The sequence below is a fragment of the Chaetodon trifascialis genome, chromosome 9 (genome assembly GCF_039877785.1).
Source record: "Chaetodon trifascialis isolate fChaTrf1 chromosome 9, fChaTrf1.hap1, whole genome shotgun sequence".
Lineage (NCBI taxonomy): Eukaryota > Metazoa > Chordata > Actinopteri > Chaetodontiformes > Chaetodontidae > Chaetodon > Chaetodon trifascialis.
This window is the reverse complement of record NC_092064.1, coordinates 30174116-30189115: the sequence shown is the minus strand read 5'-3', so window position 1 is coordinate 30189115 and position 15000 is coordinate 30174116. Positions and strand designations below refer to the sequence as shown.

The 15000-nt window shown below is 43.9% G+C and overlaps 1 protein-coding gene across 1 annotated transcript in view; it reads left to right on the top strand.

The window, feature by feature from the left end:
- atp1b3b (ATPase Na+/K+ transporting subunit beta 3b) overlaps positions 1 to 15000 on the top strand; it is a 16731-nt gene that overhangs the window by 1403 nt on the left and 328 nt on the right. Inside the window, exons 2-7 of the mRNA XM_070970220.1 lie at positions 3380 to 3508; positions 11188 to 11286; positions 11813 to 12000; positions 12506 to 12556; positions 12960 to 13046; positions 13772 to 15000. The exon at positions 13772 to 15000 is cut by the window's right edge and continues 328 nt beyond it. Coding sequence (XP_070826321.1) covers positions 3380 to 3508; positions 11188 to 11286; positions 11813 to 12000; positions 12506 to 12556; positions 12960 to 13046; positions 13772 to 13939 — 722 coding nt within the window. The 3' untranslated portion in view covers positions 13940 to 15000. The remainder of the gene's footprint in view (positions 1 to 3379; positions 3509 to 11187; positions 11287 to 11812; positions 12001 to 12505; positions 12557 to 12959; positions 13047 to 13771) is intronic.

Sequence of the window (15000 nt, the reverse complement as noted above, 5' to 3'; positions counted from 1 at the left end):
CTCTCTACACACATCTACACACACACATTACTGAAGCTGGACTCTCTCCAACCCACACACACACACACACACACACACACACACACACACACACACACACACACACACACACACACACACACACACACACAGTGGAGCTGCTATACAAAGTACTGGGAGCAAATCTGGGTTCAGTGTCATACTTAAGCACAGCTGAGCACATGGACAGGAGGAGCCGGGGAATCGAACCACCAGCCGTGGGACTGATGGATGATCCGGTCTACCTCCTGAGTCACCGCCAGCACTGTTCCCCTCCAGGCATTAATTAAACCCTAAAAACTCATCTGTCTCTTGTCCATGAAAAAAACCCTTCATGCCTTAAAATAGCTGGATGTAACTCTACACCTTTGTCTTCATTTCATCTGCTCAGTTTTAAGTGGTCCCTGCCTCTGTGTACACCCACCTGCAGCTCAAGTGCACCTGCTCACCAAACACACAAACCTCTGCTTGTTTCCTGCTTCACTAGCCACTGTACTCTGCACGACGGCGAGTAATATTAGAGTAATTCAGCCTGATTTTCAGGTCCTTTGGTAAAACATGAAAGTGAACTTTTTTCCTTTTGCAACTTTGCAACCAAAAACAGAACACGACTGTCATTGCAAAAATTGTACTGCATAGTTCTACCAACAACTGATACCCCTCATTTTACCAGGGGGAAGGCTGCCAGACAGACCTGGTGAACCCAATCAGGTAGTGAGGCTGACCTCAGAACATCTGGCTCTTTTGTAAACAAAGAGTTTTCAGTACTCTGTCCACCATTTTTGTAGCTTCCTCTTGAATGCATGCTGCTTGTGGTCTGGCACCTGGTCACTACCCTTTCATAAGGTCACTTGCATGCTGTTATTGGCTGAGGGCTACATACCCACTGCCCAGAGGTTGCGGCCTAATAATTTGAAGTTGTGGAAGTAACATTTTGAGGAGCTCCTGAACCCAACTGACCTCCATAGTGCCCGAGAATCATCCTGAAGTGTTGAAAGCTCCAGATATTGTTGGACTGTTACAGCTAACTCTTCAGTGTCTCATGCAGCTTGGGGACAGTACCTGTGCAATGTCATGGTAGAGTGAGGCAGTTCACTCATTTCTGAGGTACAGAGAGTGTCGGTATGCTGAACGCAGGATTGTATGTCTGCTTTTTGAAGATGATGTGATTCTATTAGTTTCATCAGATTGTGACCTCCAGTGAGTGCTGGGCCACTTTCCTGCTAAATGTGAAGCAGCAGAACATAAGTTAGCACCTGCCAGTCTGGGAAATCATTCAGGTTGTAGTGAGTTTCTGCCCCAAATTAAGGAGCACAAGTACCTCACGGTCTGGTTTATCAGTCAGTCCAGATGGACGCAGGTGGATTGCTTCAGATTCAGATATAACATGGACTTTGTATAAGACTTTGGTTGTTCAGAAAGAGCTGATCCTGAAAGAGGATCTCTGGATTCAGCAGGATCTCTCTGGCTCTCTGCTCCAGTCCTCAGTTGAACTTAGTTTTCTTGGCAGGGCGTCTGGGCTCAGCTTTAGTGGCAGGAAGAGGTGAGGGAACTTGAGACGGGTTCAGGTGTGTTTTAGTGACGGAACATGGGACAGGTGTGCACAGAGAAGCAGGGTCATGGGACTGACGCGTGTGGAAAACTTGCAGAGGGCGTCTGGTGGATCGGTGAGGAATAACAGGAAAGGTGACAAATGTACATCGCAGCACCCAAATGCTGATATAGTTTCAGCTAGTCTGCAGACCCCCCTCACTTCTTATATTTTATGTAAATGTGTGTGTTCGCGTGTGTCTGTGTGCATGATATACTGTGTGTGTGTGTGTGTGTGTGTGTATGTGTGTGTGTGTGTGTGTGTGTGTGTGTGTGTGTGTGTGTGTGTGTGTGTGTGTGTGTGTGTGTGTGTGTGTGTGTGTGTGCGTGTGTGTGTTTGAGAGAGGGAGAGATATGTGTGTGTCACTGAGGTCATCTACTCTTTTCAGAGCTGTTCTGGCATGAATTGAGAAATTTAATGCACAATTTGTTATGTTTTTAGTAATTCACAGGACCCAAAACACCAGCTCAGACAGATGAGACAGGAAGCAGGTGAAAGCCATTTAATGAATATAATGCTGTGCATGAGTTCGGACGAGGCAGACACCTGAGCTCAGACAGGGCAATGCAAGACAGGTTGCAGACAAGACGAGAATATTCTGACACAGGTATTTGTGCTTTTCTTGAGCTCTGGCTGTTTACCACGCAGCAAGGCAGAGTATGAGATGAAAACTGGTTGAAACCCTGGTGCTTCAATACGGTGTAGGCAGGAGAGTCTTGATTGGTTGATTGAGCGCACCTGTGTGCAGAGGAGGCTGGGCCACGCCCAGCAGTAGCACAGACTAAGACTTGATGGGGGAAATTAAGTCACCAGTATAACAAAAAGCCAACACAGTGGCACAAAAGAGTCACGATTAAAAACGTGTACAGGATACAGAAAAACAACTTTATGGACATATTCTAAAATACTAAATGCCATAAAAGTCCTGCTGCCGATAAAAAGTACAATTGTCAAAATTCTTATGAGGAAACCTACTACTGTCATATGTTGTATTGCACTTGAGAAATACTAGGTTTGTGCGCAATGTATACAGTTTATAAAACTACCGTTGCCAATATGGATCAAAATAGTGCTATTGCACAGTTGAGTCAAAATATACAACAACTTAAAAATGCAGAAATGTAGTCACATATATGACGTTACATGTACAATGAAGTTTATATATAATGTAGTTATTTGTATAATGTAGTTAGTTTGTAGAACTGGGAATGTAGCTAAAGGGAGGGACAAAGAAGCAGAATATTACAAGTTACAGCTATAATGTAGTGAGATATGATATATAAAGTAGTTGCATCATGCACATTGTACTTAGTTTTGTGATGGAGCAACATTCATGTGTGCTACATTGAAGCTTCATCTGTTATAATGTTTTTCATTAAATATATTTTTAGAATCGCCAGCTGACTGATCAGGACTGGCAGGACCTGGTGAGAAGTACACTGTTGTATTTGTAGGCTGTTACAGTCCTCGGTCAACGGGGAAGTGACATGAAGGAGAAACTAAAAGTTTAGATAAAACATGTTTAAAAATATTGAATCTAACAACAGGAAGTGGTGTGAGGAGACTGCGGGGGAACAGTGATGAGGAGAAGAGAAGAAGAGTCGTTGTTAAATGGATCCAGTGATGTGATTGGACAGGACAAGTTAGTTGTTTCCTAAAACAAGAAACAAAAGCTAAATACACAGAAACACAGTGAGACCTTTCAATGCAGGAAGATGTTTGTTTACTCTGTTGTGGTTAAATAAAGTGTTTTTTGAATTATCTCCCAAGGTCTTATCCTGCTTTTCTACCTCGTCTTCTATGGCTTTCTGGCGGGAATGTTCACTCTCACCATGTGGGTGATGCTACAGACTTTGGATGAGAATGTCCCCCGCCGTCAGGACCGAGTGGCCAATCCAGGTGAGCTCATTACTACAGGTTTTCATGCTTAACCCTTTAACTAGACTTCTTGTTTACTCTATATCCACAATGATCACTTGGCCTGGACTGCCTTGAAGGAGATGTCTAGATTCTGGGATTAACGAGACTCATAAACATGATGGTAAAGTTTAATCCTTTGGCTAGGATATCTTGCTATGGATAGGTAGATTCCCTGACTGTCTAGTCCTTCAAACACCTGTTGTGTGTTTTATCCAGTGTTAAGTTATCTTTCTTTTGCTTCCAGGTGAGTTCTGCTTTTCTGGTGTTGACTGTAGGTTTTGGAATTTCCATGTCTGTACCATCACACCACAGCATGTGCCAACAGTTGATCTCACATCTCAGCAATAGAAACAGTCATGAGGAAAAACAATGAAAGAGAAGCAGAGGCAGAACAGATAAGCTTGACGGTATCGGCAACCCTTTCCAATGCAAAGACACCCTTTTCCAATCTCACCATTCAGTAAATGAAGGCTGTGACATCACTAAGCAAGGACCAAAACACCACCATCCTTGGGGCTGATAAAGGAAGGTGCACAGTGGTCCTACATACAGCAGACTACAATGCCAGGGTCACCAGACTACTCGGCAGCACTAATGCATATGAAACACTGACTGTCATCCCACCAGTGGACAAGAAAAAGGCCATAGAATGTTTACAACAGCTACAGAAGGAGAAGATCATCAGATGTGAAGAAATCGATGAAGAGGATTCTGATGAAGATGCCTGTATTCCAGAGAGCCAGTCTATGCATTCATGGGCTTCCATCAAGATTCCATGAAACCATGGTGTCCTATGATGTGACCTTATTATTTACATGCATTCGAACTATGGAAGCAGTGGAAACTGCAAGGAAATTTCTCTTACAAGACAACCCAGTCAACAATAGAACAAACCTCAACCCAGATCAGATTTGCAAACTGCTGCAACTCTGTTACAACACCCCACCTACTTTCAGTACAATGGGGGTTTCACAGACAGAAGCATGGCTGTGCCATGGACTCACAAGTAACTCCTATTGTGTCCAACCTCTACATGGTAGAGGTACATGGTAGAAGACAGTCCTGAACTTCTTCAGAACAATACTGAGCTGCTAGTTTAGATATGTAGACGACACATGGGTCAAAATCAAAACCCAAGTGCAGGCCTTCACAGACTTCACACACACACACACACACACACACACACACACACACACACACACACACACACACACACACACACACACACACACTTAGAAACACTAATCCAGCTGTTGTCCTCCTGTTGCAAATCTAACCAAGAAAGAAGTTAGAACAGGACAGGTACACAACAGGCTGAGAAGGTAATCAAACTCCTTTTTCCCTCCATCACGCTGTCAGTTATCTTATTTTCCTGTTTCTATATTACAAACAGTAACTGAAATGTCACAAGTCGCAGACCCAAAGTGTCAGCCAGCGGTTGGAGGATTTAACTGCACAGACTACACTTACTTCTGTATTACAACCAAAATTCCCAAGACAAACATTGAACATTCAATACCTGAAACGATCCAAGAGAGTAATAACAACACAAAATAATCAATATTTAGAATAAACCACACCACAATGATCAGCTCATTTGCCCTGCACTTCCTGGATCTCTGTCTGACTGTGACTGTTGGATGTTTGTCTCATCAAACATTTTAAGAGACTCTCAATAGATTGGAACATTGATCTTAAGATAAGATAGACTTTATTTATCTCACAATGGGGGGGAAATTCACGTGTTACAGCACCAACAACACAGAGTGCAAGAAGTCAGACCTCGTGATCTTGCCACATCTTGTACTTTGAGAGACAGTAATTCTGAATGTGACATTGACCTGTACTACAGCATGTCCATCTCTGTCATGCCTGAGATTGAAGCCAGTGAAAGCAACTTCTGTGTACTGGTGGTACATTCAGCCCACGTGATGTGTCATCTGATGGCTTGACCATGGAGGTGAAATGTCTCCATTGTCTCTCTTGGGATAGGTCATGGATTACAGAAACTCTGGTGGCCACAGCAGTATGCTGTCTTTGTGTTTGATTGTGAATGCATCCCAGCACAGATGTGCTACTGTCCAGAAAGAGTTTTTAGGTTCCATTTGGAGCTCCATTTTCAATATTCTACCTGCTTTTTCTCTGCCAGCTCAAGCCTGGGAACTGTAATCTGTTTGAGTGGGGCCTCTCAGGATTTTTCAATTTCCCCAGAACAACTGCAACATGGATCTTTCCTAACTTCCTAACAGTGGTACAGTGGCACAAGTGGTAACACTGTCGCCGCTCAGCTAGAAAGTCCTGGTTCGAATCCCACTGTGGGCACTGGTGGCGTGTCCTCCACCATGCCTTCAGTGCCTGCTGCTCGAGGAAAAAGGGCCCTCCTGTGTGGAGTTTGCATGTTCTCCCCGTGCTCACCTGGGGTATCCTCCATAAAAAAAATACCCCCACTAAAAACATGCAAGAAGATCACCACCTGACCAATGGTGACGAAAGAGACTGGGTCGCCGGTCGGATGGCAGCCCACCCCTCCTGGTCTGCCACGGAGGAAGGCGACCAGGATGGGTTAAAGGCAGAGGATAAATTTCACCAAATTGCATGGCGTGTGTTGCATGTATGTAATTGTGTGACAAATAAAGGGGACTGTCCCTCCAATTCTTCTTCTAACTCTATGTGAACCACAGATAGCTTACAGTGCTGTACCACAAGTCATTCGCGTCACACAAGTGCTGTCCTGATGGATCCAAAATTCTCAGGTTTCATCCAACTATTCACTTGAAAGGACAGTGACAGCAGCCTGTCACTGTAACACTGTAGCTGTTCCTCTGCCTGGAGATGACGCTGTGCAGTGGATGCAGCCCATCACTCTGCCACAGATGTCAGGCTGTCCAGCTCTGTGCCCACAACAGAGCCCGCCTTCCTCACCAGTTTGTCCAGACATGTAGCATCCCTCTTTTTGTTGCTGCCTCCCCAGCACACTGCTGCGTATAAGAGGGCACTTGCTACCACAGTCTGGTAGAACATCAGCAGCATCTTTTTGCAAATGTTGAAGGACGCCAGCCTTCTGAGGAAGAATCTCTCCTGCACAGAGCAACTGTGTTGGCAGTCCAGTCCATTTTGTCATACAGCTGCATTCCCAGGTATTTGTCGGTCTGTACAATCTCTACACAGTCCCCTTTGATGGTCATAGGCTCTGGATGAGGCCTGGGCCTCGTGAAGTCCACCACCATCTCCCTGGTCTTGGTGGTGTTGAGGTGCAGGTGGTTGGAGTCGCTCCATGTGACAAAGTCCTAAATTAGTGTCCTGTACTACTCCTCCAGTCCGTTCCTGATGCAGCCCACCATAGCAGTGTCGTCTGCGAACTTTTGCATGTGGCAGGATTCTGAGTTGTATTGGAAGTCCGATGTGTACAGGGTGAGCAGGACTGGAGAGAGCACGGTCCCTTGTGGTGCTTGTGTGCTGCAAACCACAGTGTCAGACCTGCAGTCCCCCAGCCCTCCATACTGAGGTCTGTCTGTCGGATAGTCTGTAATCCAGACAACCAGGCGTGAGCCTACTCCCATCTCTGTCAGTTTTTCTCAGAGGAGCAGAGGCTGGATGGTGCTGAAGGCGCTGGAGAAGTCCAAAAATTTAATCCTCACCGCACCGCTGCTCCTGTCCAGGTGGGAGAGGGATCGGTGTAGCAAGTAGACAGAGGCATCCTCCACTCCCACCTTCTCCTGGGGATACTCCATCTGGACCCACTGCCTTGCTGGGTTGAAGCCTCCTCAGCTCTCTGCAAACATGGGCTGCTGTGATCTTGGATGGGGGGATGGTCTCCTCTGTGCTGGTGTCTCGAGGGAGAGAGAGAACAGAGGGTGGGGAGGGGGTGCAGTACTACTCTGAGGTGCAAATGATTTGGGGTGGTCAAACCTGTCGAAGAAGTTGTTCAGCTGGTTCCCTCTCTCCACATCTCCTTCTATGGTGGCACCCCGCTTCGAGCTGCAGTCTGTGATGATCTTCATCCCGTCCCACACCTCCCTCATGCTGTTCTGCAACTTCCGCACCAGTTTCCTTCTGTACTGCTCCTTCGCCTCCCTGAGCTGGATTCTGAGTTCCCTCTGCACACGCTTAAGCTCCTGCTGATCCACATCCTTGAAAGCCCTCTTCTGGTTTAGAAGGCCCTTGATGTCACTGGTGATCCAGGGCTTGTTGTTAGCATAGCAGTGTACAGTCCTTAAGGGAACAACAACATCCATACAGAAGTTGATGTAGTCAGTCATGCAGTTCACAGCTCCCTCAGTGACCTCGCCGTGTGACCCCTGCAGTACATCCCAGTCTGTAGTTGCAAAGCAATCTCTCAGAGCCTGCTCTGCCTCAGGAGACCACTTTCTGAATGAGTGTGTGGTTGTGGGTAACCTCCTCACTCTTGGTTTGTATTGATGCTGGAGCAGAATCAGGTTGTGGTCTGCTTTCCCAAGTGCAGGCAGCATGTGGTAGGTCAATAGTCCTATTTCCCCTGGTGTTACGGTCCACATACTGGAAGAAAGCAGGTAGCGTTGTGTCCAGAGTCACGTGATTAAAGTCCCCAGTGATCAACACAATGGCCTCAGGAGGCTGTGTTTGTAGTTTGGCAGCAGCGGAGTGGAGGATGTCACACGCTACCTCAGCGTCAGCACGTGGAGGGATGTAAACAATAATGACAATGGCGTGTCCAAACTCTCTGGGCAAATAATAAGGACGCAAACTTACAGCCATAGGTTCGATGTCCCTGCAGCAGATGGAGATTTTGGTGCTTACATGCCCAGGATTACACCATCTTGTGTTGATGTATTTGGCAAGTCCTCCTCCTTTTCTCTTCCCGCAGGCTTTTGTGTCTCTGTCTGTCCTGACTGTGCTGAAGCCGGGTAGCTCCACATTAACATCCAGGATGTTTGTCATGAGCCACATTTCAGAAAAGCACAACAAACTGCACTCTCTGTAGGTCTTGACATTTTTCACCAGCGCAGCCAGTTCATCGATTTTGTTCAGTAGTGAGTTCACATTTCCCATGATAACCAAAGGTATCGAAGGCTTGTATCTCCACTTTCTCGCTAGCCGCTTAGCCTTTAGCTTAGCGCCGGCTCTGCAGCTTCGATACAGCCTCCTCACCTGGTCGGGTAACTGGGGAACCACACCGGCACAGGACTTTGTTCGTAGAGCGAGCAGTCGGTTCCTCAAATAAACGAGTTTAGGCTTGTTAAAACCCATATCCATAGGATAGAGGTTAACCATTGACAAAAAAGAGCACTGAAAGCTCTAAGAGTACAAAAAGTACAAAATAACACACAACACACATGGAGCTGCTGGAAGGGCTGCCACTCGTGACGGCACCGCAAATGGAACTACAGAACTATGGAACTATACAATTGTTTAAAAATAAATCAACTAGTAACAAGTCAACAAGTATAACTAGATACATAGTTGTATAATATGTATATAATGTATAATATATTATAATGATATGATAAAAATACAATATAACTAAGTATATAAAGTATTTACAGTAATTCCAAAAAAAATGTGCAGTTGTAGATGATAAATAATGTAAACAATAGACAATGTCTGCAATATTGCAGATAATATATAACACTGGAATATTGGGGTTTGTGAGGTTGGTGGGTTGACTGTTCAAGTTACTGTTGTACAGTGTGATGGCTCGTGGCAGGAATGATTTCCTGAAGCGGTCCTTGTGACAGCAGAGCTGCAGCATTCTGTTGGAGAAGGAGCTCTGCTGTCTGTCCACGAGGTGGTGAAGAGGATGTTCAGGGTTATCCATGATGGATAACAGTCTGTCCAGTGTCCTCCTCTCCACCACCTCCTCAAAAGAGTCTAGTTTGCAGCCAATAATGGAGCCGGCCTTCCTGATCACTTTGTGACACTGCTGCAAAGAAGAGTGAGCTGGCAACAACAGACTGATAGAAGATCTCCAACATCTTGCTGCACATGTTAAATGATCTGAGCCTCCTCAGCAAATAGAGTCTGCTCATCCCCTTCTTGTAAAGTCCTTATATTCAACAGCATATCTTGCATCCCTCATCCCTCTCTTCTTAGAATTTAGAGTGCAATAACAATAAATAATTCAATATTAATAATTCATGGCTCCAATACGTTGTATCTATTGTTTATTATTTTTAAACTTTGCACAACTTCCCTTATTATTCAGTCTTTTGTTTTATTTCTTTGTCCTTTTTTCCAATGCAAGTATATTGAGTGTGATGTTTAAACTGGAGTTAAATTCCTTGTATAAGTACATATGCTTGGCCAATAAAGCCGATTCTGATTCTGATTCTGGTTCTGATGAATACCAGAGAAGCATTTCCAGCAAAAGACCCTCACAACCCAGTGCAACCCACCCACCTTCTCCACAACAACTGACCAAAATTCCTTCTATGCCTGTTTTTCACACCCTTAACTTGCTATTTAGTGTGAATGGCCAAAAACTCTACCTGTCGCAGAATCACCACCTCCTGTTCCCTTCATTTGAGAGGATGTAAGGCGATGCCTGAGCCAGGCAAGACCCTAAGACCTACGAGGGTGCTGAAGGCCTGTGCCATGGAGCTCACTCCTGTTCTCCACTCACTCTACTGTGAATCTTAGAGAACTTTGATCAACCCCACCCTTCAGAAAATATCCATTATCAGCTGATGCAAAGAAATCCCACCCTCAGAACTCACAATCACTATCGAAGTGCCTTGAAAAGCTGGTGCTGAACACCATCATGCCAACTGTCAGTCTACAACTGGACTCCCACCAGTTTGCCTACAAGGCCAAGATGGGAACTGAGGATGCTGTAGCACGTCTCCTCCATCCTCGCTACAACACCAAGAGTCACTGGGGATCTTTATCAGAATCCTCTTCATAGACTTCAGTGCTACATTCAACATGTTCCAGCAGCATCAGATGATAAAGAAGCTCCAACACTGTCGCCTCACTTTTCACCCACGAGATACACAACTTCCTGAGTGACTAACCCCAGACTGTAAGTGCCATCACTACAACATCTTCAACCATCACCACCAACACAAGAGCCCCACAAGGCTGTTCCCTCAGTCCCTACTTGTACACTCTGCAATAACTGCATTAATCCATCTCCATACACCATACATACTGGAAGTACAAAGCATTGTTCAGTCCATTATACTCTACTGTTCCCCTTGTTTTCTTACCATGCTATCTGCCACCAACAAGAACAAGCTGTTACGCTGAATATCACACACACTAATTCCAAAATCACTGGTCTCCCCACCCCCATCCTCTCAGATCTCAATAACAGAGCCATTAACAGCACAGGACACCCCCTCAACATATTTTCGCTCTACTTGCAACTGTCTGTAGATCCGGTACACTGACAGCAACAGTTCACTTCTCTATTCTGTAGCTCGCTAATTACAAGAACACACTCTGTTTTGTATTTATGTTTTGTGTGGTATGTCAATGTATCTGTGTTCTGGAGGCACAAACAATGCAATCTCTGGAAATGTATTTCACCTTCGGTGACAATAAAATCTCTCTGTAAATTCCAGTTTGATCATTGATTGGGTTTTTTATGAATCACTCTGCTGCTGAAATAATCTGTTAGTTGCACTCATTCTATTTTCAGAGCTTGATTACTGATTATAGATTTCTTTTGCTGAGTCCAGGTTTGGTAATTCGTCCTCATGCAGCTGAAATCTCCTTCAACCGCAGTGACCCGGCAAACTACCATCAGTACATCCAACAACTGCACGACCTGCTGCAGCGTGAGTACAATCCTGTACAATCCTCACATCCTGCACTGCAGAGTTAAAGGGAAGTTTCAACACAAAACGTGAAGGTTTTGAGCATTCAGTGAAGCTGCTGACGTGTCATGTGACAGATTAACTAGAATTTCTAACTGAACCATTAGCTCTGAGCTGCAGACTGTTCTAAACAAACAAAACTTGATTATTCTGATCTCTTACAGCAAAGAAAGTGTATGATCAGAGTGACTGATCAGTTGATTGATCAGTTTCCATTGCCTGATAAACTCTGATAACACATTGTTCAATACGGAACAAAATCAAAACAACATAATCAACTTGCATCTCTAAACAAGTGAGTCACATCTGTGGACAGCTTATTTGATGACATCTAACAGAAGGCTTGACCTCTCTACAGCAAACATGCTGATTGGTTTCCTTCTTGACTTCAGAACAGGAAATCTCCTTCGACCGTGAAAAGTTCCGTTGAGAGTTTTGTGTTGACAGGTCATGTTACTTGTTGTTTTGTTGTTGTTTATCTCTTTAGATTATAATGACAGCGTTCAGGAGCGTAATGACTTGTGTCTGGTGGGTGAATACACTGATCAGGACGATGAGCCCATAAAGAAAGTTTGTCAGTTTAAACGCAGTACGCTGCGTCAGTGCTCTGGTCTGCCTGACACCAGCTTCGGATACGCTGAAGGGAAACCATGCATCATCATCAAGATGAACCGGGTCAGTAAAACACTTTCATTCAGTCCGTTAGGATGCCGATACATCAAAAAAGAACCAGGTGAAGAGCATCACTATTATCTGCACATAGAAACCTGTGAGTCAGTTCTGTCTCATGTTTCCCATTGACTGTTTTAGTCCTCTGCTGTCAGGTTAGTTTGACTGCTGAGACACCGGAAGCAGCAACACACTTACTGCAGGTTAATAAGATAAGATAAGTTAAGATAAGATAAGATAAGATAAGATAAGATAAGATAAGATAAGATAAGATAAGATAAGATAAGATAAGATAAGATATACCTTTATTAGTCCCACAGTGGGGAAATTTCAGGTATTACAGCAGCAAAAGTGGATAGCAAACATATATATATAATATACCTGAAGCTCTGATTCACAAGTGACTCAGTGTCCACAAATTTATGTTGTAAATAATTAGGAAAATAAATAATATAGAGTTATTAAATACAAATGTAATGAATAACAACTATAACAATATGCCTGTCTGTAGGTCATCGGACTGAAACCACGAGGAGATCCTTATATCAACTGCACTGCTAAGGTAACACACGTGCCTACACACACACACACACACACAATTATTAGCTTGTTAACCAATCAGAGATTGGACCAAAGTTCAGTTACATATCCAAACATGGTGATGCTGAAACAGAAATACACAATAATAAAAAAATAACTGTCCATTTTTCATCCATCTTGAAACCTGAAAAACAGTCAGTGAGAATATTTTCTATGAATTCTATTGTGTAGAGAGATGTGTAGATTATTATGTGGGACGTAATATTTCGCAGTATTTCAGTGTGTATGTAGATCTGGGTGTGATACTGTACATTGATAACCCGAACTGATGTAAAGTGTTTCTGCTCTCATATTCTGTGTTGAAGACAGTTTGATTCTTCTCATATTGTCAACTCTTCATATTTACATAAATGTGTCTCTGGTAGAGAGACAGTCCGTTGCAGATGCAGTACTTCCCTTCAGAAGGTCGTCTGGATAAAATGTTTTTCCCGTACTACGGCAAGAAAGCTCATGTGAGTAAATTCTCTCTGCTTAATCTTTATTATTGCTGTTAACGTTATTCATTTATGTTTATGCAGTTTTCTCTGAACTAGAAACTTTTATGAAGAAGAACAATAATTTAATAATTAAATGTTCTACCAGCACAGCATGTTAGCATTTATTCCTCAGTGGATTGTCGACATCAGTTTGTATTTTAGTTAGTGCTGTCAAAAATATCGCATTATTAACGCGTTAACACAAATCAATTTTAACGGCGTCATTTTTTTTATCATAAGATTAACGCTCTTTGTGACCTCGTGAACTTTTAGTTTTTTAGAAGCGGTGGCCACTGCTAGTAGCCTAAGAAAAACTACAGGATCCGATTGTAAACCGGAAACAACACAATAGACACGCCCCACACACATGTTTGGTCTCGCCCGCTCGCTAGCTGTAAAACAGTAGGCTAGCGGTTTGTGTGGATGTCAAGTGCGAAACGCCGAATTGGACGCAAACAAGATTCTGAATGAAAAGTTTAGTTTCAAAAAGTTGCCAGATGGGTCGACTGACAAGCCAAAGTTATCTGTGTGTGTTGTTGGTGTGAACTGAATTATCACCGCAGCACATCCAGTCTGAAACACCACTTGATGGCCAAACACACGGCGAATGCAAATTCTCCGCCGCCTCTTCTACCTATAGGTCTTCTACCTCTGTCTCTCTGTCTCTCTGTCTCTCTGTCTCTGTCTCTCTCTGTTGACAGCCTGACTACGTGCAGCCTGTGGTCGCAGTGCAGTTGCTGTTAACTAAAGAAGACCATAACGTGGAGCACACGGTGGAGTGTAAGGTCGAAGGTTCAGACCTGCGGAACAACGACGACCGGGACAAGTTTCTGGGTCGCGTCACTTTCCGGGTCAAAGTGTCGGAGTAACCAGACACACCAGTTGCCATAGATCCCACAAACTGGGTTTAAACTGGAAATAAATCTCCAGTTGCGGACACTTTGTAATCCAGACCTGATCTTGTCTTGGATGTCTGAATCTGGTTCATCCTGTTCAGACTCTTATGAAGAAGCCAGATCTGCACCCCTGAAAGCAAAACATGGTTACACTGTCAGAACCTTTGAGATCTGATTCTGGTTCCGATCTGATCCTAAATCAGACCTCATCATAGTTCTGTCCCAATGTGGTTCAGATGTGGTCAACCCTGACCCTGGTCCATCTGTTTCACTTGGTGGTCTAGCTCTGCTCCTCAACAGACCAAACAGAAGCCAGAGTGAACCTGTTCAGACAGCCGGAGCAGATCAGGTCGTAATGGAAGCATGTGAGCCAGCTGCACAATGATGTGTTGTTTTAAATGTTTGTCTCGTAGTGATGTAACAAAACCGAAAATATGATCCCAGCAGAGTGTGATAGCAGCGCAGCAGAAGCTAACTTCACTCTGACAGAAAAAACAAACAGTGACTACTGTAAAACTTTGGTTAGTAATCAGATTACTGTCATCCATCGTGGAACAGGAACTTCCTTTACAGTATGTTTGTGATTATTGTCAGCGTTCAGCTGCAGCTTCATTATGAACATTTTCAGTTTCAAGGACCAACAAAAAACAGATTAAAACCACATTTTTGACAAGGAGGGTTAAGGTGAGCACAGTTCATTGTAGCAGCAGGATGGTTTGACTGTAATCTGATTACTGATGGCCTGTGTGTAAAAGTTTGATGGTTAAACAAAATTTTACATTTTATGCAAACAACTGCCAAATGAAAATTCATTGTGTTCACACAAACTTTTTACAGAGACATCAGAGGAAATGTCATGAGAACGTGACGTGTTTTCACATCAATGCTAATTCCAGTTCCCTGTTTAAAAGTGACACTGACTGTAAAAAAGACCTCCATCTGGTCAATTATTATTATCAATAATGGTGATGGCGCCCTCTAGAGGACCAGCATTACACTGTGAAGCACAAAGCTGCGTTGGTGCGCCACCTGCT